Source organism: Gallinula chloropus (assembly GCF_964237585.1).
Source record: "Gallinula chloropus genome assembly, chromosome: 2".
Classification (NCBI taxonomy): domain Eukaryota; kingdom Metazoa; phylum Chordata; class Aves; order Gruiformes; family Rallidae; genus Gallinula; species Gallinula chloropus.
Window position 1 is genome coordinate 110,162,910 of NC_140086.1, and position 23,592 is coordinate 110,186,501.

General features: G+C 41.7%; 1 protein-coding gene across 1 annotated transcript in view; it reads left to right on the plus strand.

The window, feature by feature from the left end:
• Positions 1-11,512: 11,512 nt before the first annotated feature.
• GOLGA4 (golgin A4) overlaps positions 11,513-23,592 on the plus strand; it is a gene marked incomplete at its 5' end in the record, with an annotated part of 70,226 nt that continues 58,146 nt past the window's right edge. Inside the window, 2 exons of the mRNA XM_084280279.1 lie at positions 11,513-11,599; positions 19,424-19,519. Coding sequence (XP_084136405.1) covers positions 11,513-11,599; positions 19,424-19,519 — 183 coding nt within the window. The remainder of the gene's footprint in view (positions 11,600-19,423; positions 19,520-23,592) is intronic.

Below are 23,592 nucleotides of genomic sequence, written 5' to 3' on the forward strand. Positions count from 1 at the left end.
TATAATGTTGATTTTCAGTTACATTCAGTCATAAGCAAAGGGTTGCATGGCTTAAATGTAAACGATGGAGAAAAAAATAAGACTTTAAAGAGAATTTTTTAAATATTTGTAAGGTACAATGCATGCTGACTGTATGCTGAAAGCAATCACTACGTTCTTTATTTAAAGCTTTTGTAGAATTCATTGGAGTACTGGGGGACTGTTGTCAGGCTTTGTCTGTAAGGTTTTTGCATATAAAAGACATTTAGCATGTAGTGGCAGAAAAAACAAGCCTTCAAAATTCCTGGCTCTTTGTTGTGGGGATATGCACGTTTTACAGCAGTCCCAGTGGGGTGAAGATAGACTACAAAGTTTCTGGTAGTGCTGGGTAACTCCAGAGTCACTGAGATGTAGTCTTTCCCTTTACCTCATAGTGCAGAAGTCTGTAGGACATGGTAGGAATTGCACACATGCATTTTGACAGGGGTTAGCAGCCACCAATCTTTTCAGTGCTCTCCAGCAGTAGAATTACATGGAGTTCCGATTCAGATCCATTGCATCCGCAGTGGAGGAAAGGTTAGATTGTCTGTTGAATAGCAGTGGATAGCGGTAACTGGGAAAAACAAAAATCTAACGTTTTCCTAGAAATCTACATTTCCAAAGAAATGCTTTTTTTTTTTTTTTTAGAAAATATCTATTTTAACACAGATTAGTTAATAGACCAAACAAAACAGAATGTTCCTTACTTTCTAGATTTTTATTTTTGCTGTTTTGATTGGGGGTTTTAAAGCCTTTTAGAAATAAGAATAACACTAGAATATTGCGGTTTATATTTAGAATGTGTCTGTATGAATGTATATTTTTTTAAATTGCTATGGATTAGTGTCCACTTCTATATAGTAAAATTTTAAGCACTAGAGAGCCTTATGGCTCTCTATAGCTTCCTTAAGGGTGGTTGTAGTGAGCTAGGGGTCGGCCTCTTCTCCCGTGTAGACAGCGACAGAACTAGAGGGAATGGTATCAAGCTGCGGCAGGGGAGGTTCAGGCTGAACATTAGGAAGCACTACTTCTCTGAAAGGGTAGTCAGGCACTGGAATGCACTGCCCAGGGAGGTGGTGGAGTCACCGACCCTGGGGGTGTTCAAGGAAAGACTGAACGTTGTATTGAGGGACATGGTTTAGTGGGAGCTAGTAGTAATAGGTGAATGGTTGGACTGGATGATCTTTTAGGTCTTTTCCAACCTTGATAATTCTGTGATTTCTGTGATTCTGAACAGTGTCCAATGATTAGCTTGTTAAGTAAGAAATAAGGGGAAGATACTGGTGTTATTATGATTGATCCCATTTGGATGTAGATAAATTATGAAATGTCTTAACATCGTTTGTGGACTGAGACTTTGTGAGACTTTTTTATTTTTAATAAAGTGAAGCTATATTATGAAAAATGAATTTTAAAATTAAAATTTCTACTTTAAAAATTGAAGGCTTTTGTATTATAAGTAGCAGTATATGTATTGAGCTTTTCATTACTATTACTGTAAAACCAGCTAGAGTTCCAAGTATTGTCATTGTTACAGACTTGATAGATGCAATTCTAAATGTCTGCATTCTGTTTGATACACAGGGAAATATGGACAGTTTCCTATGCTAAATATAATTCTTGAAAACTCAGTCTGAAGTCATGATATATTCTGAGTGTTATATATCCCCCCAAAAAAGACTGAGTAAATGCTAGTTGATTTTACTGATGACACACAAGCCTCATAGAGTACATCACCTCACGCTTACATAGTTGTGTTGAGTCTGCAAAACTAACAAGCAATGTCTATATTAAACTCGAGTAGACACTTGGATCTTTTAGTATATAGTCATAGATTAGTCACTTTTCTGATGCCTATTATTGTTTTATGTAGAAGTGTCATTACAATGTGAAAATACAACTTTTCTGTGCATTCAGATTGTACAACATCTATCTAATGGGCCTTTATCAGAACTCTCCTAAGCTTGATATCCCCACAGCCCAAATTATCCTCACTTACTGCAGTGTTCCATCAGTTATGCAGAGGTGAACAAATAATGAATATAACTAGATATATCTACTATGACTTTTTTTTTTTGGTCTTGTTTAGGAAAAAAAATACTCTTTTATTTTTCACTGCTTATCTGAAGGAACCACTTTTCTACATTTCTTTTCAAAATCTCAAGTGCACAGGTTCCTGTATAACAAAAATAGCTTTAATTTAGCTTTCATCTCATTTTCTCGAGCAGCAAAGCTGACCCTCTGCGTAACACATTTTAAAAAACAGCCAAATGGAGTAACTGAAACTGAGAGAGATGCTTCTTTTCCATTAGTATTAAGCCTGCATGCTGCATCCTGCTGCTCACTACTTCACTGCACCACAACTCTCTTGGTGTATGTATGATATTGATTTGCATCATTATTTGAAGGGGAAGGTGGATGCTTCCTTTGTACAAGTACTGTTAAACTGGAGTAGCAGGAGGACACTGGAATAGAAATTTTAAATGTCAGGCTCTGTATTGCACTTTACTATAGAGATTGTCAAATCTGTATATTGCTCACAGAAGCCAGTCAATAGGAACTTTGTATCTTCTCTGTAGACTTAATTACCATCATTCTCCTGTAAGTTATGTCAACGGCAGCTATGGATGCTCAGTAATCCTCAGAGGCCCGTTCAAATTAAGCAGGTTTGGTTTAATAATTCCATTTCTGAAATTGAAAATCAGCATATGGGTAAGCTTTGAAAGACTGGGAATTAAGTAATACTTGCCATGAAGGTACATGCTCCCAAGATCTAGAGCCAAACCAGCTTTGCCAAGTCATGATTAGAAATGAGAGTAGCTCTGATGTTTGAAGTTTTAGGATTATCATACTATACAAATTAAAAAAATAAAAGTTCCTATTCTTAACATTACAGAGAGATGGTACACTCATAGAATTCATTCAAACAAGAAGAAGAATGGGTAAAAAATTTAAGCCATGTTTTCCTTGTCTGTAAAGTCTAACCTGTTGATGTTTATCTTTAGTCATTTACTTTACACAGGATTGTAATACAGCATATCCCTCTTCGGTCTTTCTTATGACGATGTGTGGATCTTTTATTCAGCTAGAGAGTGAAGCTACTAGAAAACTCCAAATGTCTGGTTGTAATGCTGGAAATGGCCAAACTGAAAAGTGGGTATATAATTTGAAAATATTTAAACAAGTTAATTAACCTAAATGAAATCGATAATATTGTGTTTTAAATCTTAAACATCAGATTACTTAGATTTTGTAGCAAATTTATCTCCATGTGAACTTCATGTTAAATTTTGAGGGCTATGGTGGCTCATCTTTTGTGACCTAGGAAGGAAAATCAAGTTTTTATATTTCTGAATGTAGTGTGTAGTTCTGAAATACTATTGATGTTGTCGGATTCTGTATTTGATACAAGAAAATATTACTTGCCATTTTTAAGGTTTTGCTGAGCCTTTACAAGGGTTTTTGAGACAATCATGCAGGTAACTGTGATTGTTAAGGAAGGTCCTACATTACGCCTAGGCAACTTTTTGAATTATATTAGCAAAAGTCGAACTGAAACAGAGTAGCCAAAGCCAGAGATGATGCAAGAGAAAAAAATCTGTCTTCAGATGTTTCCAGGATGAGCAAATGTAAAAACAGCATAAAAAAGCAAGCAGATGTCACTCCAAATATATACTTGCCAGTTCTGCTTCCAGGCTTGATTTAATACTGAAGAGTGACACGACAGTCTTGCTCAACATTTCCGTAGCATTTGAAAGAAGGTCCCGTAGCTTTTATGATGATTCATATCAGAATGTTTGTACACATACTATTCCAACCAACTCTGCTGAAAAAGAGGGACAGCACACGCAAAGTGGCTTACAGTCTCATGTGCAGACTTGTTTATTAGCATCCAGTTAGGAGAGCCTCTTGGTTACTTGTGCAACCTCAGCCCAGCTTGCACAGGTGTCACCAAGAGCATCACTTTTCAAAAACAGGATTACACAACTGTAATGAAGACACTGTGTGGCAGGGAGAACTTTTGTTACAGGAAGTGAGACATGAGCAAGAAATAATGCTGGGTGACTACAGGGTATGAGGTTGGACTTGTGGGCCTGGCAATTTGGGGAAAAAACTCCAAACAAAATAAAAACTCTATGTAACTACAAAATGTCTATCTGGTGTCAGAAGCAAGGCATGGCAAATAGGATTTTTTTTTTCTGTACTGTTTTTACATTAATTTTTTAGAGCAAAGCCATTCTTTGAACCACACCTTAAGCTTTTATACAATGATTAGTTTTGCTACTTTGTTTTAGACATCAGCTTCTTTAATTACTGAAGACTGAAAACAAATGCTTTTAGTATTTATTAATGAAAATAGAACAGGTTAATCCACTGATTTGAGAATCCTTCAAACCACAAGCAGAAACTAGTTTTTGTTTATATATATAAAAAATGCCCATATATATAATATATATGTATGCAAGAGAACGTCATGTACTAATACATTAAATATTAAAACTAGGTTAAATGGAATGTCAGATGGATTGCAGTCTCTAAAGTGAAGCAATTATTTAAATAACCATTTCATGCTGTTGGGTTACTCCTTCACTGAAGATGTCACAATATTCTCCTAACTCTCCATGTCTGCTTTACTTCAAAACCTCTGAGAATAAATTTAAATAGTTACCAGACCAGTGTAAGAGAGATGTATGCTGACTTTTCAAGCTTTGCCTGTTTCCTGAGGGAAACCCCACAGCTCTCGATTCCTGGTAAGCAAGACAGTCACATTCATTTTTAGAAAAACCAGTTCTGCATCTGTGTTCATCTATATTTTGTCTGTTACAGAGAGGGCATTTGGCTGGGGTGCTAGAAAAGATGATAGCGAACATAATCAGTGGGGTTGTAACTACTCTCTAAGCGTAAAGGCCTGGGTCCGTGCAACTAAAATTTAGTGGCTTGAAACTACATAGTAGTTGTGTCCTGTATAATCTGTCATCAGTAGATGTAGAAGTGGTATCTGGAATATAACCTAGAACAGGAAAAGAATTGGCTTGGTAACTGTAATATGTTGTTACTGATAAAACATGCACACCTTTTCCTCACCAAAAAGGAAAAAAAAACCCAACACCACAAAAAAAACCCAACCCCTCCAAAACCCCTTTCTTGCTGGATGAGGAAAAGGAGTAAAAACTATCTTATTTGAAATTAGCTATTTGAGGGTTGTACCTATCTTTGTCAGATTTGAAGGAGTAGCATCCAGAATGGCTACAGAGAAATGTTTTGTAAAATGTTACTCCAGAAGTTATTTGGATCAAGAAAAACGTTGTAAAGGTGCCATTGTGCTGAAATTCATCTCAGCTTTTCTTAGAGGCCATTGTTTTATGTACTGGCTCTATTTTTTGCCATTCATTTTTGAGCAGTCTTTGTGTTAAACAAAAAAGTTCTTTCACTCCAGCAAAAATGAAATCAGTTTCCCTAACTAGAAGTAAAAAATACTAGTTGTCATTAATGAGTTTATTTCATGACAGTTAAATTTCTACTCTGCAGGGGTGATCTGAAACAAGCGTAAGGGGACTCTCCATTAATTCCTTCACACCAAAGCTTTTGACTTGATCCTTTCTGCTTTAGTCAATTTAGGGCTTCTCTGCATGAATGATGCAACTGGATTTATTTATATGTAATTCAGTGAAGAAAGAAAAAAAACCTTTTCAAAAAGTATAAATTTTGAACTTAATTCAGAAATTGCATTTGCTTGTGGACAAAAAGTGAATTGAAGACTCTTCATGTACCCGTACCTCTGCTGTGGATTGTCTTTGTGGTCTATGGCCTATGTTCTCTTTGCTCTGAGGCTCGTGTTGAGCAACCGCTATGTTTACCTGTATGAAATCTGCTTTTCCAGTTTTGCTTTTGAAGACTAGGTATTGCAGCTGAAGCAGCAATTTCTCCTTTGAACTGCAGAGAAGTACCACCTTGATTCGGAAGAATTTCAGGCTGCTTAGATGAGAGAAGTCACTTCTACAACTGCTTGGTATCTTCCTGGCTGTTTTGAAGGGTGTAAGGTGCTGGCAGCAAGAGTATGTTTTAGAAGTATGCACTGTGTACTCTAGATTACTCAGACCACAGAAACTAAAGCAGCCTTATTCACAGTGGTTTGTTATTTAATATAAATTAGTCTGTAGTTACCTTCCGATACCTAACCTTCCTGCGTGGCTCCTGCTTGAGCATGCTACATAGACCACACCAGAAGACACCCCCACCCCCACCCCCAAGCCCAACAAGCCCCACATGTCTTGTCATTGATTTATTACTTACTGAGACTTTCTGATGTTGTTCATAGCTGTAAGAAATTAAAAGCCTGTAACAGAGGTTGGCAAGAACAAAATCTGATCTTACCCGTAGTATGTAGTATTGTCCCTAATCGACTAGCAAATGTTTGGACTGCTAGACTATAAAGGATAAAATATCTAGAAAAATATTTCAAACAATAAATTTAAGGTAGGTATGAAGCTTCATACTGGGTTTAATTTTATTAACCTGAAGAAAGCCATATTTATTACATGAGAAAGAGGAGAAAATACTGCATGAAACATTTTCAGTGCAAACTGTTGGATTGTGCTTTATACAGACACAAGAACTATGTAATGGCATGGCAGTGGTTAATGTGTTATGACAGCAAGTGAAGAGTTATCTTTCTTACACTATCTGAGCAGAGCCAAAAGGAAGTTACGCCTTCCTTGTAAGTATTTGTGGGCATATTTATAGTATAACTATGAAACTGTAAGTGTTTGCAACACTCTTCCTGACCATAACGGGTCTTTTCTGTTCTCTCAGTGTCCTAACTGCAAGATTATTTTGGTGCTTTGGATTGTGGCATTTTATGTCGGAAGATTGAGTTGAACAGAGGCCTAAGTAGCTAAATGATGTAAAAATAACATTTCTTACTATTTGGGATAGTTACAGGGATGAAATGAATAAGGTAGTGTAATAGAAGAACAAGACACGACTCTTTACGCTTGGAAATCAAAGACTAAGTAACATGTCTCTAGTCATTCCTGGTAGGAGATAGAGTTACATCTTAGTGTTTCCATGAGTTCCGTGTTTTCTGACCCAAGTAGGGCCCTCCTGCCTGAGCACAGGGTCTGGCCTTCACCTCTTCTAAGTAATTCAGTGTAGCACTGCTGTGAATAAATATCATGTGCATTTAATATGAAAAATCCTCAGAGTAAAAATTATACTGTAAATTATTTAGTAAACAGTGACACCCTAACTGAGCTTCTTCGGTTGCATGCAAATTGCTGCTAAATCAGGATACGAAGCTTACATTATGGCTTCTGGTTTCATAAGAAGGGCCTGGCAGTGTTAGAAATAATACTCAAATTGACTTAAAATCCTTTAATCTAGCCAGACAGAATAATGGATGACATGGTTGTCTTGCTCTTTTTATGCCAACCTGGCTGTCTTTCTGCTGTAGTACCAGAGAAACCTGTACAACTGCTAGTATCTTTCTAGAGCTGAGCTTTCGGATAACAGAAATAATGTCCATCTAACCATCAGAATGCAGTTTAATACTGAGCCATTCCCCATCAACTCAGCATCTCTTTTGTCCTACCTCCCACAGGCATTTCTCCAAATGTAGTTTCAGGTGCTGGAGGACAAGTTGAGGCCAGGTGGTTTGAAGCAAATTACCAAAATGCTGCTGTAAAGACTTGTCCCTGTTTTGTGGTCATATTTTGTAAGTAGTTTTTTGCCTCTGTAAATGTAACATTGTAATACCTCAGTTGTAAGCATCAGAGTTTCTTTTGGGTAGTTGTAAACCTTGTATTTTGCCATTTAGAAGGTAAGTGATCCATTTTAATAGATACACTCATCAATAAATGCTTTGAATTACAGATTCAGTAAGGAATATTTTGTATTAAATATTAAACATAGCTATGAGCTGTGCCTAGTTTCGTCAAGCCAAATCAAATGTCTCCGGCCTTTCTGAAACAAGCAGTGGAAAACAGAGAACAATTTGATAATTTGAGTTTAATTTGATGTCACGCATGTCAACAGATGAAGATGCAATATCACAATTAATTAGAGCATTCGGAGCAGTTTGGTAGTCGCTTCCTTTTAAATAACAGTTTTCTCAAGTCAAAGAATTGTGCGAGATCTCAGGACTCTGCATTGGCCTTATTTCTTTGCAGACAAGGGTGATAACAACTAGAAAGCAACTAAGTTAGCAACTAACTAAGTTAGTTAACTAAGATCAAATGGACCCCCTAGGAATAAGGTATTCAGTTAAGGAAGGGATTTTGACACCTTGTGTGTGTGTGTGTGAGAGAGAGAGAAAGAGAGAGAGAGAGAGAGAATATGGTTCCACACATTTGTCCCAGGACTTATGTGGGATTTAGAGTAAATGCTTTGTGTATGGCAATGTGTTTGAATCAAACTTGCCCTTTGATATGCTTATGATGGCATTTTGTGGAGTTATCATATATATATCTTCAGAATTCTTATACTACCACTTAATGTGGGATACCACTTCATTATCTAAGCAACACTAGAGGTACAGCTGTGTCTCACAAAGCATCACTGGGTTGTACCAACTCAAAAGCACAGAAATTCACACTGTCCTTGATTTTTTTTTTAAATGCCACCAATCTACATATGATTAAATAATACATACAAATACTACTTCGCCTGTCCCTAGAGCCCAGGTTAGACACCTCCTGTGGAGAATGGGAGGTGATTATTTATATTGAAATTTACACACCAAAAAAACCTTGCAGTAAAAACATCCCTTGGAAAATACCTAACTGCCATATGATTACTGTGTTGGGTTAGTATTATTGCAGCCCCATTAACAGAGTTCCAGTTAATCACCTTATCATCTTTTGCAGTAACTAAGAATTTATTTAGGAAAAGATAACTTTTATCATGATTTTCAGTCTTGTATTTGTTCTCTTCTGCAGCGGCTGAAAACATCTGCACTATGTCAAAGTCAGAATATATTATCTCAAGCTTTAAATTTTCCAAGGAAATAACACAGAGCACTTTTTGTGAGTGTGTGTGTTGGGCAGACTTTATGAAAGAATTAACCAAGCTCTGCTTTTCTGTTTGATAGATGCAGGAGCTTGTGTCCTTTGAATCATGCATCTATCCATCCAACTTGCAGGCTACATTTAGTGACTTAGGTTTAAAATTAGTGTGATCTGCGGATGCTGAAGAAGGGAATGTGAGCTAGCATTTGTAACAGAGCAAAGAGGCGCGAGAGAATCACGGATTTGTTGGAAGACTGAAGGCTGTTAAGAGGGTTTCCCAAGGCATTCATCAGGCGATGGCCCCCCCTTGCTTGCTAACCTCTGAATTGCACAGCCGTGCTGCTGCATGTCATATTCAGTGGGAACAGAGGCTTCCTGACTGAAGGAGAGAATATTTGCTTTTTATGGTTGTAGTAAACTTAATTGCCCATTTTATCTCATTTCCTCATACACTGCTGCTATTCAGGTGTTTTTTCCCCTTTAGTCCTGGATGCTTTACCTTATACCTCGTTTCAAGCTCATAGAAAAAAGAACATGAAAACCTTCAAAACATTTATCTGTTACGGCTTGTAGGTTCAGACTAGCTTTTTAGGTGTTCCAAATCAACAGTTGTTCCACGAGAAATCACTAGTTGCTAGTCACTGTTACCATCTGATGTATCCATAGTAGTCTTAACAAGAATGTAAGGAAAGGATCATTACCAATCTCAGTTTATCTACAGTTAAACAGACTGCTGAAAGTTACTTTTTTTAAAAAAAATGCAACAATGAAAAAAAAGAACTTAGTGCAGTTTATTTACTGTAGATATATCTTAGGTTTTTTGGGGGGAGGCGTTTGTTTGGTTTGGGTGGGGTTTAGGGTTGTTTTTCTATCCACATTTTTCATCAAATTGCTTAAAGATGACCAGAGCATATTCCAGTGCTAACACTTATGGAGCTTTGTGATTACCACATACAGCCTCCCTAGTGTGGTGCTGTACAGAAGACCACGATTCAATGCTTCTTGCAAATAGCATAATATATGCCTAGCCTTCATAAAACATCACTGTCAACATGGCAAGTTTCAAAATGGTTCCTTTGTTGGAGAACGAGTGCCAGCTGCTGCAGGCACCCTGTGTCCACACTGACGGGACTGAACATGTGCACCAGTCCCATCCAACCAGGGCAATTAACCCACAAGGTCTAACCTAACACTCCCAAGAACCCTTCCCCTCTAGTTTCAAAGAATAACCACCATGGTGGCAAACAGTGCTTTTCCACCTTCAATGGTACCCTGTTTGTAAGCCGTGTACCTCAGATTTACAAGCAGAGGAGCACTCAAGGTTTCAGGAGCAAGGAAAGCAAGGCGGCTTTCCTATCAGCAGGCTGGTTGTCAGTCAGTTTCAAAAATCAGTTTCTGGGCGGTTCATTGTTGGGGTTTATTTAGTCAGAAGCTCTCCTAAGTTCTTGTAGTAATAAGGTGCCCGATTCCTTGGCTTGTGAACACTTCACGCATGAGGCCGTCTGTCACTAGCCCACACAGAGGGGCTGCGTCACGCAAGGGATGCCAAATCCTTACTCCTGTCGTTCTCACAAATGAAGCCTTCGCACCGGTTGGCCATACCCCCGAAAGAGGCCTAAGTGATGTATCTGTCATCGCTCGCCTGGCCATCCGGAGAGCAGAAGCTACGGAACCAAAACATCGGGGGAAAAAAACCCCACCCCAAGCCACCGGATCCCCGCTACCTCCCTCTCCCCAGGCGCAGGTGCGGGTCCCCACGCCCGCTCCCCCCACGGCCCTGCCCGCAGAGGGGAAGGGGGAGGTTGGGGCGCACCTTCTCCCTTCGTGGCTCCGTGAGGCACCTGCCTCCCCCCCCGCTGGGTGGCGAGGTTTAGGGTAGCGCATCGCGCGGTTACGACGGCCCGGTACCTCTGACGGCAGCGGGCGTAGCGCTAGCCTGTATCGCTCCGCCTCCCCTCCCTCCTGACGAAAAAGAGGAGAGCTGATGGCAGCGGGGCGGGTAGTTTCTCCACTCCGCCCTTGCTTTTTCCAGACGGTGTCGCCTCCCGCCCCGCGGCCGCCAGGAGGAAGGCGGAGGGAAGCGGTACCGCCCCGCCGCGAGCCCAGCGCCCAGTCTTGTCCGGGTGACACACCGCTGGTGACCGCCCCCGGAGCTTGGGGGCGGATGGAGGAGGGAATTCTTTCGGGAAGTTTGTGCCTCGTCGCGCCCCGTATCGTGCCGAACGCTGGGCTCCACGTTGGCTACGCAGGCGCAGTAGGAGCGGCGTTCACCTGCTCCGCGGTGGGGAGGGGGGGCGGGGGGGATCCGGGAAGGAGAGGAGGAGGAGGAGGAGGAGGCGGCGGCGGCGGCCACGACGGGCCGGGGCGAGCGGAGCTCAGTTCCAGCACCGTCACCTAATTCCCCGCCGCAGCGTGAAAGGCGCTGCTAACCGGCCGGGGGAGTCGTACCCCGCTCCCCTCGCCGCCAGCCCTGACCCCCTCCCGCCACCATGTTCAAGAAGCTGAAGCAGAAGATCAGTGAGGAGCAGACACCGCTGCGCGGGGCGGGCGGACGCGCCGCCCCTCTCCCGCCGCAGGTACCGCGGGGCCGTGAGGAGGGACCGCGGGCGGGGGGAAGGAAGCGTCCTTCGGGTCGCTGCGTGAGGGGGCGGGACGGAGCCCTTGGCGGCTTCTAGTGTTAGGCCGGGCGCCGGCAGCCTTTTACCCGGAGGGGCGGCGTACTCGGCGGGGCAGGGCTGCGCTGCTCTTCGCTTCGCCCGGGAAGGCCTTGGTGTCCGGCTGGTAGCGGGTCGGACCGGTCGTAGGAAAGGATCGCGCCGCGCAGGCCTTGGCGTCCTGCGTGTGGTGACCGGCCGAGGGCTGCGGGATGGGCCGGCCAGCGCCGCGCCCCGGCTCGCAGTCAGTGCCGGGCGTCTTCGCTGCAACTTGCAAAGACAACTTCGCTGTTACTGAGCCGCCTCCTGCGCTGTGAACCTCTTTGAGGCTTCTGAGGCTGCTCCTTTCTTGGGCCGCTTCGCAGAGGCTGTGAATGTAAAACACATCTACTGCCTGAACGCCAGGCAGAATGAAAGAGCAGCGGGTTTCTTCTTAAGCATTCAAAGGGGTGATGCTTTCTGTGTACTGGGTAGTGATTGAGGCCGCACGTTTTCTTTTACTGTCTTGTTTGCACTCTCGGTTCTGGGTTGGTCTACATATTTTCACTGTATTCTTCCTTTTAGCTGTGGAAAAGTTGAGAATGTAGTGTAGAGCTGAGAGCAAGGTTTGCAGGGTTGGGTGGGTTTTTTTAGTCATAATTAAATTGGCTGGTTTTCTGTTAACATTTACCTTCACAAAAGTGTTGGATCTTAAACCAGCTGGTTTTTGATGGTAATAATGCATGTGAGATATGATATGGGTGCAGAGTAGCCCTGAAAGTGACAATAGCAAAAAAACCCCACAAACCAACAACCAGAAGTTGTGATGACTTCATGCATTTGTCGAAGTGAATATACTGTCTCTACTAGTTCAAATTTGGGTAGAATGCTTTGACAAGTTAACTTTGTATTGGGAAGCTCTCTGCTGCAAAAGATAGCATTTGCCTACATGTCTGGCTTTTTGCTGGGTTAAGCATACGTTATGTCTTGGAATCTAAAAGAATAAAACTGGTATAAACTGTGTATCATGTGAATATTAAGCTGTGGGCAGATAATTTGATTAATTTAACAAATAGGCGATCAGTTGCCTGGGCTTGATCTGAATGTAATTTGAACCACTGGGAGATCTGACACTGCATAGTCTCAGTATTAGACCATGGTTTGAAAACTGCTGACATTCAGCTATGCGGTATTTTTTCTAAACCAGTTCTCAAACAGGGGAAGCATTTTTGGGAATGGACTTGTGAAGCTTTATGTAGCTTGTTGAGTTTTATTTTAAGCCCTTCAGTAGTTATAAATTCTGTTTTTTCTGTAGTTTGTGAAGTTGAGTATATTTTTGTCAGTGGCAGAGTGCTGTCCTGAAGTGACACATGTGGTGAACTTCCAGTATGGTGCAAAGAGATTGAACTGCAAGGCTTACTATTTTCAATAACTGGCAGCCAAATTAGGATACCTCACATACAATATTGTAACTTAGGTCAAGATACTTGGTGCATACGTTAAAGAGTCGGTGCTTGCTGAAAATCCTCCTTGTAGATAAATCTGAGCCTGAGTGCACATGTGCACCCAACAGCATGCTACAGTTCAGTCTGCATTTGGCAGTTAACACCGACAAACTTATGAACCCGTACGTAGGAGCTTACGGTAAATGATACTTTCACCTAGGCATGCTGTGAACAACAGTAGAGATCATGTAACTAAGTCCAGGTTGACATAAGTGGGAAGGCAAAAGCAGGAAATGAAAGTAGATTTTTATTTTCATGTAAAATAGTTGCCTTACAGTGTCTCTTTTTCTACAATTGCTCTCAAGTAATACTAGAGAGAAATTTAACTTAAATTTGATCCTAGAAGTAAAGTGGTCTGGTCGGCTCACTCCTTGTATCTCATTTGAAAACAGATTTTGTAAATGAGGAAGGAGTGAGAAGGTTTTGAGGCCTGTAAATTGTACTGGAGTCTTGGAGAGAACGTGGAATATACCTTTGTTACCTTGCTTTTAGTAATTCAGGTACCTAAACTGCATTCCATTTACTGGGTATTCTCTTGTCATAGGGACTTTCAACTACTATTTGCTGAGATACTTTCAAACCAGATTTTTGTAATGTTTAACATTTCTTGGTTTTATGAGACTCCTGTTTGCATTCATTTTTGACCCTTTTCTTTCCTATTCTCTGTAGTAATGAGACTTCTCCTCTCTGCTGTATTTGTATATTCTGCTTTGAGACCTAGAATTTGTCACTTGTTCTCTGGTTTGTAGTGTCCAAGACTAAATTTACTGTCCTGAGATGGGTTAAATCTGGAGGTAAAGTGTATAACACATTTTCTGAGGAGGCCTGTCTATGGCTCCTTCTTTCATATGAATGCTTAGCTAATGGATGTCTATTGTATCGAGAAAACCTGTGTTCACAGGCTGAGTGAACATCAGTTTCCAACTGCTGACAGGGAGGGGAAAAAAAAAAGCTCTTGAAATTCCAAGTGTCTGTTAGACTGATACTTCTTGAAGATGGGCACCTGACAAACAGAGATGAAGAAGAAATGGAGGCATTGAAAGTTCTTCGTGCCTTAGTCTACTAAAGATTAACACCTGGGGCTGCCTTGTCCTGTGAGTTGGAGGACCATAACTTCAGGAACAGTACTGTTCCATTTGTGGACACTGAAACTGTAAAGGACAAGTTGTATCAGCTGAATGTTCACAAGTCCGTGAGGCCTAATGGGATTCATTCCAGAGGGAGCTAGCAGATGTTAACTGCGGGATTCAATCATCTTAAGGAGTCTTAGGTGGTCCCTGCTGACTGAAAGCTAGCAAGTAGTACTCCAGTTAACAAGAAGGGTGTGAGGGAAGACCAGGGAAAGTACAGACCTGTTAGTCTAACCTCAGGGCCTTGAAAAATTATGGAGAAGATCATACTGGCTGCTACTGACAGGCATTTAGAGAATAATGCATTCATCAGGCACAGTCAACATGGAGTTCACAAAGGGAAAGTCCTGTTTAACTAATTTAATATCCTTCTAAAATAAGGTCACTTGCCTAGTGGACTAAGGGACAGCAGATGATGGAGAAGGTCTGGAGTTTAGTACAGCTTTTGACACTGTCCCTCAGATCATACTTCTGGGCAGGTTGTCTAACTGTGATGAGCAGGTGCACAGTGTACTGGGTGAAGAACTGGCTGAAGGGCAGGGCTTAGAGTTGTAGTGAATGGGGCTACATCTAAATGGCAACCGGTCACCAGTGGTGTTCCTCAGAGTTCAGTTGTAGGACCAGTTCTGTTCAACCCGTTTAGTGATGATCTGGAGGCAGGGTTTAGATGCAGTATTAGCAGGTTTGCTGATGATACTGAACTGGGGGGTGCTGTGGCCTCTCTTGAGGGACAGGAGGCCTTGCAAAGGGCTCTGGATAGACTGGAACATTGGGCAATCATAAATATAATGAAATTGAACACGAAAAAAATGCTGAATTTGGCACCTGGGCTGGAGTAACAGATGACACATTAAACTGGGAGAGTCTGGAGATCAGCCCTGCAGAAAGAGGTTAGGGAGTGCTGGTTGGTAGGAGGCTCAGTAGGAGTCAGCAGTACAGTGTGCCCTGGCAGCTAAGAGGCCAAACTGTATCCTGGGGTGCATCAGACACAGCATTACCAGTGGGTCAAAAGAGGCAATCATCCCTCTGTAATTAATATTGGTGCAGCCTCGCCTTGAGTACTGTGTGCAGTTCTGAGCCCCCCACCTTAAAAAGGATGTTACAGTACTTGACACTACCCCAAGGACAGTACCAAAGGAGGTGAAGGGGCTGGCAGGCATGTCCTCTGATGACCACCTGAGGACTCTGGGTTTTTCTAGTCTGGAGAGGAGGCTGCGAAGGGGTGACGCCCCTGCCCTCTACAGCTTCCTGAGGAAGTGAAGTGGAGAGGGAGGTGCTGAGTTCTCCCTGGGACCCAGAGCCAGGATGTGGGGGAATGGCTCCAAGGTGAATCCCTCAGGAGAAGTTTGGACCTGAGATGAGGAAACATTTCTTTAGTGAGAGGGTGGTCAAACCTTGGAATGGGTTTCCTGGAAACATGGTGGATGCCCCATGTCGGTGTTGAAGAGGCATTTGGACAATGCTCTTAATGCCAAGCTTTACATTTTGGCCAGCCCTGAAGTGGTCAGGCAGTTGGACTAGATGGTGGCTTTAAGTCCCTTTCAGCTGAACTCTGCTATTCCATTCTATTCCCTGTGCTTACAATGAGTTGAATAATGATGACACATTTCCCTGAAAGGCGAGGGGTTTTCAGCTCCAAAACTACTTCCAAGGACACAAAACAAAAAGGACACAAGTGGAAACTGCATTTTCTTTTTATTTTTTTTCATCTTTTGTGAGCCAGTGCTCACCCTCATGAAGACAGAAGCAGGCTGATGCAGTGTTCAGCTGTGAAAAAACATCCCTTGCAGCCTGGCAAAGGCAAGTCCCAGTGCTGCAGAGAGCAGCAGCCAGAACAGAGGCTGAGCTGTCCCGGTTTCTTCAAGAGCAACAAGATGAAAGATGAGGATCTGGACAGACCACACGCAAAACAAAGAGGTGGTGTGTGGTACCACGGGATACTTTCCAAAGTATGGCACCCATCGATGACAAAAGCATCCTTCTGGCATTCCCAAACTTGCTCCGCTGTGCTGCTTGGCCAGTAACACATGAAAAACGCTCCCTTGAAAGTGCCTGCCCTGGGCCTGTATTGCCCACAGGCAGAGGGGAAATGCAGCAGCTCCTTCCTGATGGTGAAGCAAGTCCAGAGCCCTTCCAAGCACTTCCAGGCTGTTATGCACAAGCAAGAACTCCTGGGGAAATGGAGCCAAGGGAAGAGCAGAGTTTACTCCCACTATGAACCTGCCATGGGCAAGAGAGCCCGAGAGAGGTTGGGCCTGAGCGGCACCTTGGAGGTGCCAGAGTAGCAGGCAAGAACCTAGCCAAAAGGGCCTAGGGGAGCCCTGACTAGGGGCTGTGCTCAGTGCTACAGAGGACAAGACAGCCTCCCTTGGAGCTGGATCTGGCAGCCCAGAGACCTTCCTCACTCCGGATGTGGGGCACGAGGGCCACCTTCATGGAGCATGAGCAGCAGGCCCCGAGCAACAAGGTCCCAAAGAAGCCCTGGCAAGGGGCTGTGCTCAAAGTTGTGGAGGAGGCAACCCCCCCCCCCCCCCAGGGACACTTATTAGCCCACCAGGGGGGAAAAAAGCCTTCCTCCCCCCAGCTGCAGGGCGTGAGGCGCCACCTTCGTGGTGCATGAGCAGCAGCAGGCAGTGAGCCAGCCCAGATGGGCCGGAGGGGCCCTGACAAGGGGTCCTGCTCAGTGCTGCAGAGGAAGGCAAAAAACCCCCGGGGACCAGTGCCAGTCCGCCCCGGGGGAAAATTCCTTCCTGACCCCAGCAGCAGAGCTGGTGATCAGCTAGTCCCTGAGCATGTGATCAAGACCGGCTCCCTCCTCCCACTGGCTGGTCATGCCTCCCAGGAGATGCCCTAGCCCTGTTCTCCCTCAGCCTGGAGCCATCTCAGGAGCTGCCCTGAGTGGCCAGGTGCCCCCAGCTTGATCGACCCTGGGGGGCAAGAATCCCTATCACCCCCATGATGCCTGATGGGTCACCAGCAGGTGCTGCAAAGCAGCAGGACCCTTGCCACTTTCCTACATCCCATTTCTTACAGCTGTGCTGCTGCCCCTGGCTCCATGGCAGGTGAGGATGGTGAGCTTCTCCAGAAGGCATTCTCTTGCTCTGGCCATGGCACTCCAGTGGAAAAGGCCTGAAGCCTCCGGCACCTCCAGGGATAGGTGATGGTTTCCATGCCATGAGGAGCTTCTGCCTGTTCCCCAAGGTTGAAGCAGGCCTTTCTTCCCAGGCAGTCCCTGCGCCCAGCATGCTCTGGGGGCTCTCCCAGCTCTGGGTGGTCATGTACCAGACACAGCTGCTGGGCATCCCTGTAAATCCACACGTACCTTCAGGCTATGGAAACACTCTAGGCCCTTCATACCACCTCCATTCACTTGGGTCTGGTGATGCTCTGGGGGAAAGGAAGGGGCTGGCTTCCCTCTGCATGAGCTCTGCAGCGACACAGACAGCATGCCCGAGTGCCTGACCATTCCTTACCTATGCAGAGAGACAGTTTTTGTACTTCAGTCTTTACAGTGAGGTCTTGTTTGTGGAAAGAAGTCCTGAACTGTTTTCTCTTCTTGAGTATATTTTCCATCACGCTTCAAGAGCTTCAGCTGGTAGGGAATCCCATCAACTGGACCCCCCAAACATAGAGGACATTTAGGTAGAATCATAGAATATACTGGATTAGAAGGGAGCCATAAGGATCATTGAGTCTGGAGTACCAAAGGTAGGGAAGGCAGGTATGTCCTCTGAAAAGCATCTGAGGACTCTGGATTTGTCTAGTTTTGAGGGGAGGCTGTTCAGGGGCTACCTCCCTGCTGTCTACAGCTTCCTGAGGATAGGACATGGAGAGGGAGGTGCTGAGCTCTTCATAATGGGACCCAGTGCCAGGGCACAGAGGAATGGCTGCATCCCTCAGAAGTTCAGACCTGAGATGAGGAAACATTTCTTTAGTGAGAGGGTGGTCAAACCTTGGAAGAGGCTTCCTGTAGAGGTTATCAATACCCCAAATCAGTGTTGAAGAGAGATTTGGACCTTGCCCTTAATGCCATGCTCTTAATTATTGGCCAGCCCTGAAGTGGTCAGGTAGTTGGAACAGATGGAGGTTTTAAGTCCCTTCCACCTGAACTCTGCTATCATATTTGCTCTGTTCTAGGTGCCTTCATTTATGTGATATTTCTGTTTGTTCTGTAAGAATAGTGAGTATTTGTGCTGCAGAGCTTAGTGCCACTGACATGGCTAGAAATTGATAAGCCTGAATGCAGCAGTGAAAACTTTATTAAGGGCAAATTGAAGAGATGCCCTCATACTCCTTCTAAACAGTAGGAAAGTGGCAATGATCTTTTGGAATCTTTCCCTTCCTTATGGTTAGTGCTAGAAACAGTGTTCTTTAAATCAGTGGCATTAGGTTAGTGAGTAGGAATAAGTGAAACTGAATAGGCTGTTGACATGAATAGATTGTTGTTTTTCAAACCCCATGAACACTTTTGCTGTGAATTTTTTTAGCAGGATTTGCGAGTTTTCATGGTGCATGGTTATTTGGTACTGGATCAGATGTTGGATTTTTGAATTATATTTTCAGATGGGAACATGGGGTTAAGTGTTCCGACCTATAATTGTGACAGATTTTGGAATAATCAAATTCATATTGATATCATAACATCAGTAATTTTATCCTTCACTTTATATTAAAATATTTATTTATATTAAATTTTACAAGCTTTTTTTTTTCTTGTATGGATTTTCTGTTTGCTTGTTTGTTTTAATTTCTTTCGGAATCAGATCATACTGCCATCATAAGTGCTTGAATCGCTGTCAGTTTGAAAAACCATTAAACGTGAAGCAACTTCACTATTTTGCTGAAGTATTAGAAGGCTTGAGTTTCAAGTCTGGTCTAAGAGGGCTGTGGTCAGAAATAATGAAAATAACAAATTTTTGTTGCATGCTCTCATGATTGATTCATTCTGTATTCGGCTCTGGACGCTTTGTGGTAAGGTAGAATGTGTCACAGATAGTGTGTGGAAGGGGTTGTTTTCATTAAAAATATCTAGACCAGGGCTTACTAGTTCGTAGGTGTGGAAGTTAATTATAGAGAATAATTGGTCATGGACTTAATACTATTGCTTGTTGATAGATGTTATCTCTGTGTAGGTCCCTTCTAAATCCCCTCCACCAACTGGCAACAGAAGCAGGGCATCTTCGTTTACAGATCAGAATGATGAAGGCACTTTAACACCAGACAAAGAGGTCAGTTGAAAACTGTGTGGTTTTGTATTTTTCAACTTTATCTTAAAATAAAATCTAGCTCTCTGTCCTCGATTAACTTTTTTAAAGTTATACCTCAATCTTAATATCTGTGCATTCATAGATAAGAATAAACTAATTTCTGAGTTAAATACTGAAGTGTTTTATTAGTGATGCAGACCTTTAAGCTATAGTGGTTAACCACTAGATTAGGAAACCTATTAAGTCCTTAGTCAGGTTTTAGAAATCTTACCTCTGAACTGAGCTAGGTAGATATTGGGACAGAAGTTACATTCAGAGAGACTTAAGTTTGTTTTTCTTGCCTTTTTTGGTGGAAAAGTTAGGGGATTCCAGTTAACGGCACAGGTAACTCGAGGTAGGTGAATCTAAATGCTTAATCTGAACCCTTGTAAATGTTAATCATACTGATAATAATAGAATTAAAAAAAACCCAAACCAACAACAAAACAAACCAAAGAAAAACAAGTTCCAATGAAACAAACAAAAACCAACCCTCCCTAAAACCCCAAACAACAAACCAAACTGATTCTAAATTATCAGTCTTTAAAATATCAATAAGATGTCAGGATGATGGGTAACCATCACTTGCATAATAGAGCATACAGAGGAGATATTCTGCACTCATCTGTTTTCATTTTGAGTAGGATGACTATTGTCAAAAGGCTTGATTAAATAGAAAAAACAAACAAGCAGTCCTGACTTGATGAATGTGAAAATAGGCAGGTGGAGTAACACTGGGAACTTCTATGATTTTGGAATTTTGTTAGAGGCAATGTTGAGTTCCTAGCCAGAAGATACAGTTGCTAGGTTTTGCTACAGAAACATGTACTTTCTAACAGTGGGACAATCTGCTCTGTTTCTACCACCACTTTTTCCTTCAGGACATAATCAGCGATATCCAAAATCTTTCTTAGATACCATTATTAACACTACCAGGGGTTACAGCTTGGCAGTTTACTTTCTGAAATGTTAATAAAAATGAAAGGAAGAGTACCTCATGAGTTTGTTTTGTATTCTGGAAATGCAGTATTGAGTTTTGTAATAAATGCTTTTATATACGTATCTATGTAATGACTTCCCTTTGTCCCTGGAGAGAGGTTTTCTGTTAACTGATGCTCCATAATGTCAGCAAGCAGTGTCACCCTGGATAAATTACTAAGTGTTTCAGTAAGGAGAGTGTGTTGGCTTGTTCTGGGTTGGTTTTTTTTTTTTTCCATTTTGTTTTGTTTCTCCAAGAAAACAAACACACCTTTCTGCTTTTTAATGCAGAGCATAGAAGTGTCATATTGCTGCATGAGAACTGTCACCGTTGTCTAGAAGGAATGAGTTGGTGTCATCAGTGACCAGTGCAAACATTAAAAAAAATGTCAATCCATTGTAGAATGTCCTGGAGCTTAAAGGACTGATTTGGCCAAGGTTTTCACATTTTTTAAGCAGCAAAAGCTTACTGGAACATGAAATATTGAAGCCACGAGACACAGTGATGTTCCTCTGTCAAGTGATTCACCAGGGATTTTCTGTCTGTCATTAATTTGAGCTGCTTACCCAAAAGGAAGAAATCTTCCTCTGTCTTTTCAGTGGGAAATAATGGCAAAGATTAAATGGTAACACTCTTTAACATTTATTACACAAGTACCAACTGCTTTTCTGCTCAAATAGTATAATTCACACATTGAGTGAAAGACAGAATACTTTACCATAACTTTCTTTTATTTTTGAGGATGTCTGCTTTTATTCTGGTTCTGAGAAAATTTGTAAGCCTGAAGGCTTATCTTAATTTTTCAGTTTTATCAACTAATTTAGTAAAAAAATACCAGCACTCTTCACAGTTCGGATAACCTATTTAAAAATAAATAAATAAATAAATTTCCAAATGTTGGGTGCTACAGTCACCTGTATGTATCAATTCTTTCTCTAGTGTTCTTCATCTCGACGAAGAACTACAGTTTTTCTTGTAGTACTTCATTAGATTTGTGTTGCCCCCCAGCAGACTTTTTTTCAGACTGCTTTTCCAGACAAACAGGAGAAGCAAAGAATCCCCACAGCACATGCCAAGTTATGTTGGAAGAACATTATGCGCTAAATACAGTGGTTACACTGTAATCATCAGGGAGGCAGAAGGAGAAAAAATATTAAGAATGAAAGCAGAGTACTAAAGTGACCTTAGATTTAGTTATCCTTGGGTTTAGGGAGCTGCTATGGGGAATTTTTCTTGTGAAACACCCTGCAATTAAAAATTCAGAAAGTAGTGAAGCTGCTGAGGGAAATCTCCTTTTTGGGTTGATTTGGGAATTTTTTTATACGGACTGGTTTTATGTCAAATGGAAAATTTCACTAAAATAAAGCTAAAATTACATGATCGAGACACGAAATCTCCTTCTTACAAATATATCTCATAAATGTTAACAGAATAATTAAAAGCAAATCGCCTTTGAAATTTGTTTTCTGGACTAGATTTTCATAAAACTCAGTTCACTGGCAGTATTACTAAACTTAAAAAAGCTGCAGATATCACACATTGTCTCTAAATATAGGACCTGATTATAAGAATATTATGTGTTTTGGAGGGCTTTTTTTTTCAATTTTCTCAGTTTATCAGGCAGACGTGTTATGAACAGGTTGCAGTAGCATTGCAATGAAGTAAAGTTAGACAACAATACACTTTAAGATGCTTGGGTTTTGGAGAGTATCATAGGCTAAAAAATCCCTTTGGTACATGAATAATTGCTAACCTTTTTGGAACTGAAAGCTAAGAAGCATTTCATAGTTCTCTTTTATGTTCTCTGTCCTCCCTCTGGCTTCATAAATTTTAGTACATTTTTAATAGATGATGAAATTTCAGGTGTGTCATTGCAGATTTTAATATCAAAGTTCCAAGTATTGTATGTTAGAGCTTTGATTTTAACTCGAAATATTTAGAATAAAAGCAATTTCAGATGTAAATGGCAACATTAGTCTGACCGCAGAATTGGAATAAAACATACAGGCAAACAGATCTTGCTTTATATTCTGCAATGATATGATTTCTTATTCTTCAAAATTCCCAAACATTCTCAGTTTTTAAAAACAGAAAATAGCTTGTATGCTTCATTCATGGAATACTAGGTAAGTTTCTTGCCCTGTTTCTTTTTCAGCTTCTATTTTAGTGGAGCTGTGGCTCTCCAGAGGCAGTGTTTTAGTGGAGCTGTGGCTCTCCAGAGGCAGTGTTACAGAGAAATTATTTTTTTGTGCGTGTGAGGAAGAAGCAGAAGTCTCTCTAGTCCTGTATTTTATTCTTTTGAGTAGCCCATGAAATATGACTACGGTGTGAGGTGAAAGGATGTACTGATCCTTCCATTGAACTTCTTCAGACAATTTGCATATTGGGTGCTTTCAGAGTTGCTGTAGGTGCCATTTGAAACAGATGATTAAAACATGTTTACTTCGTGCTTCCAGCTGTTTCTAGCGAAGAATGATGTTTGGGTTTCAAACTGTTATTCTGTTGATTCCTCAGCAGAATTTGATGTGAAATATATCAATCATGTTCCATATAGTTACTGGAAGTTCAAAACTTTGTTTCTGTTCTGTAATACACTTATTTACAAGTCAGGCTCACCTGCAGAAGATAACAAAGCTATTTCGGAGGCATCCACTGAGAACAAACAGCTGATAGCTTGCCGTGGGTGACCTGCCAGTCATGCAGATCCAAATATTACTCACATCTTCATGAGTGTTATGGAAGTGACAGCAGAGCACAGTGTATATAGCTCTTGTTAGAGTTCAAGATAAACTAATCAAGGTACTTTTCTGTCTCACATTAGTGCTATATAATGACCATGTTTTTAAATTATTTGAAATATTTTCCTAACATGGGGTATTACTAAACCAGGACAAGTAAAGCTGAAGTAATATTCTTTCAGTAGCTTTGTAAATGCTGCAACCTGTATTCATATACTTAATTTGAAGTACTTCTAAACAGACATTGCCACGGAAAGACAGTAGTGGTTCAGATATGTCTATATTTTTTTTTCTGACATGCCAATTTAAAACTAAATTTTGGAGACTGTATAACCTAG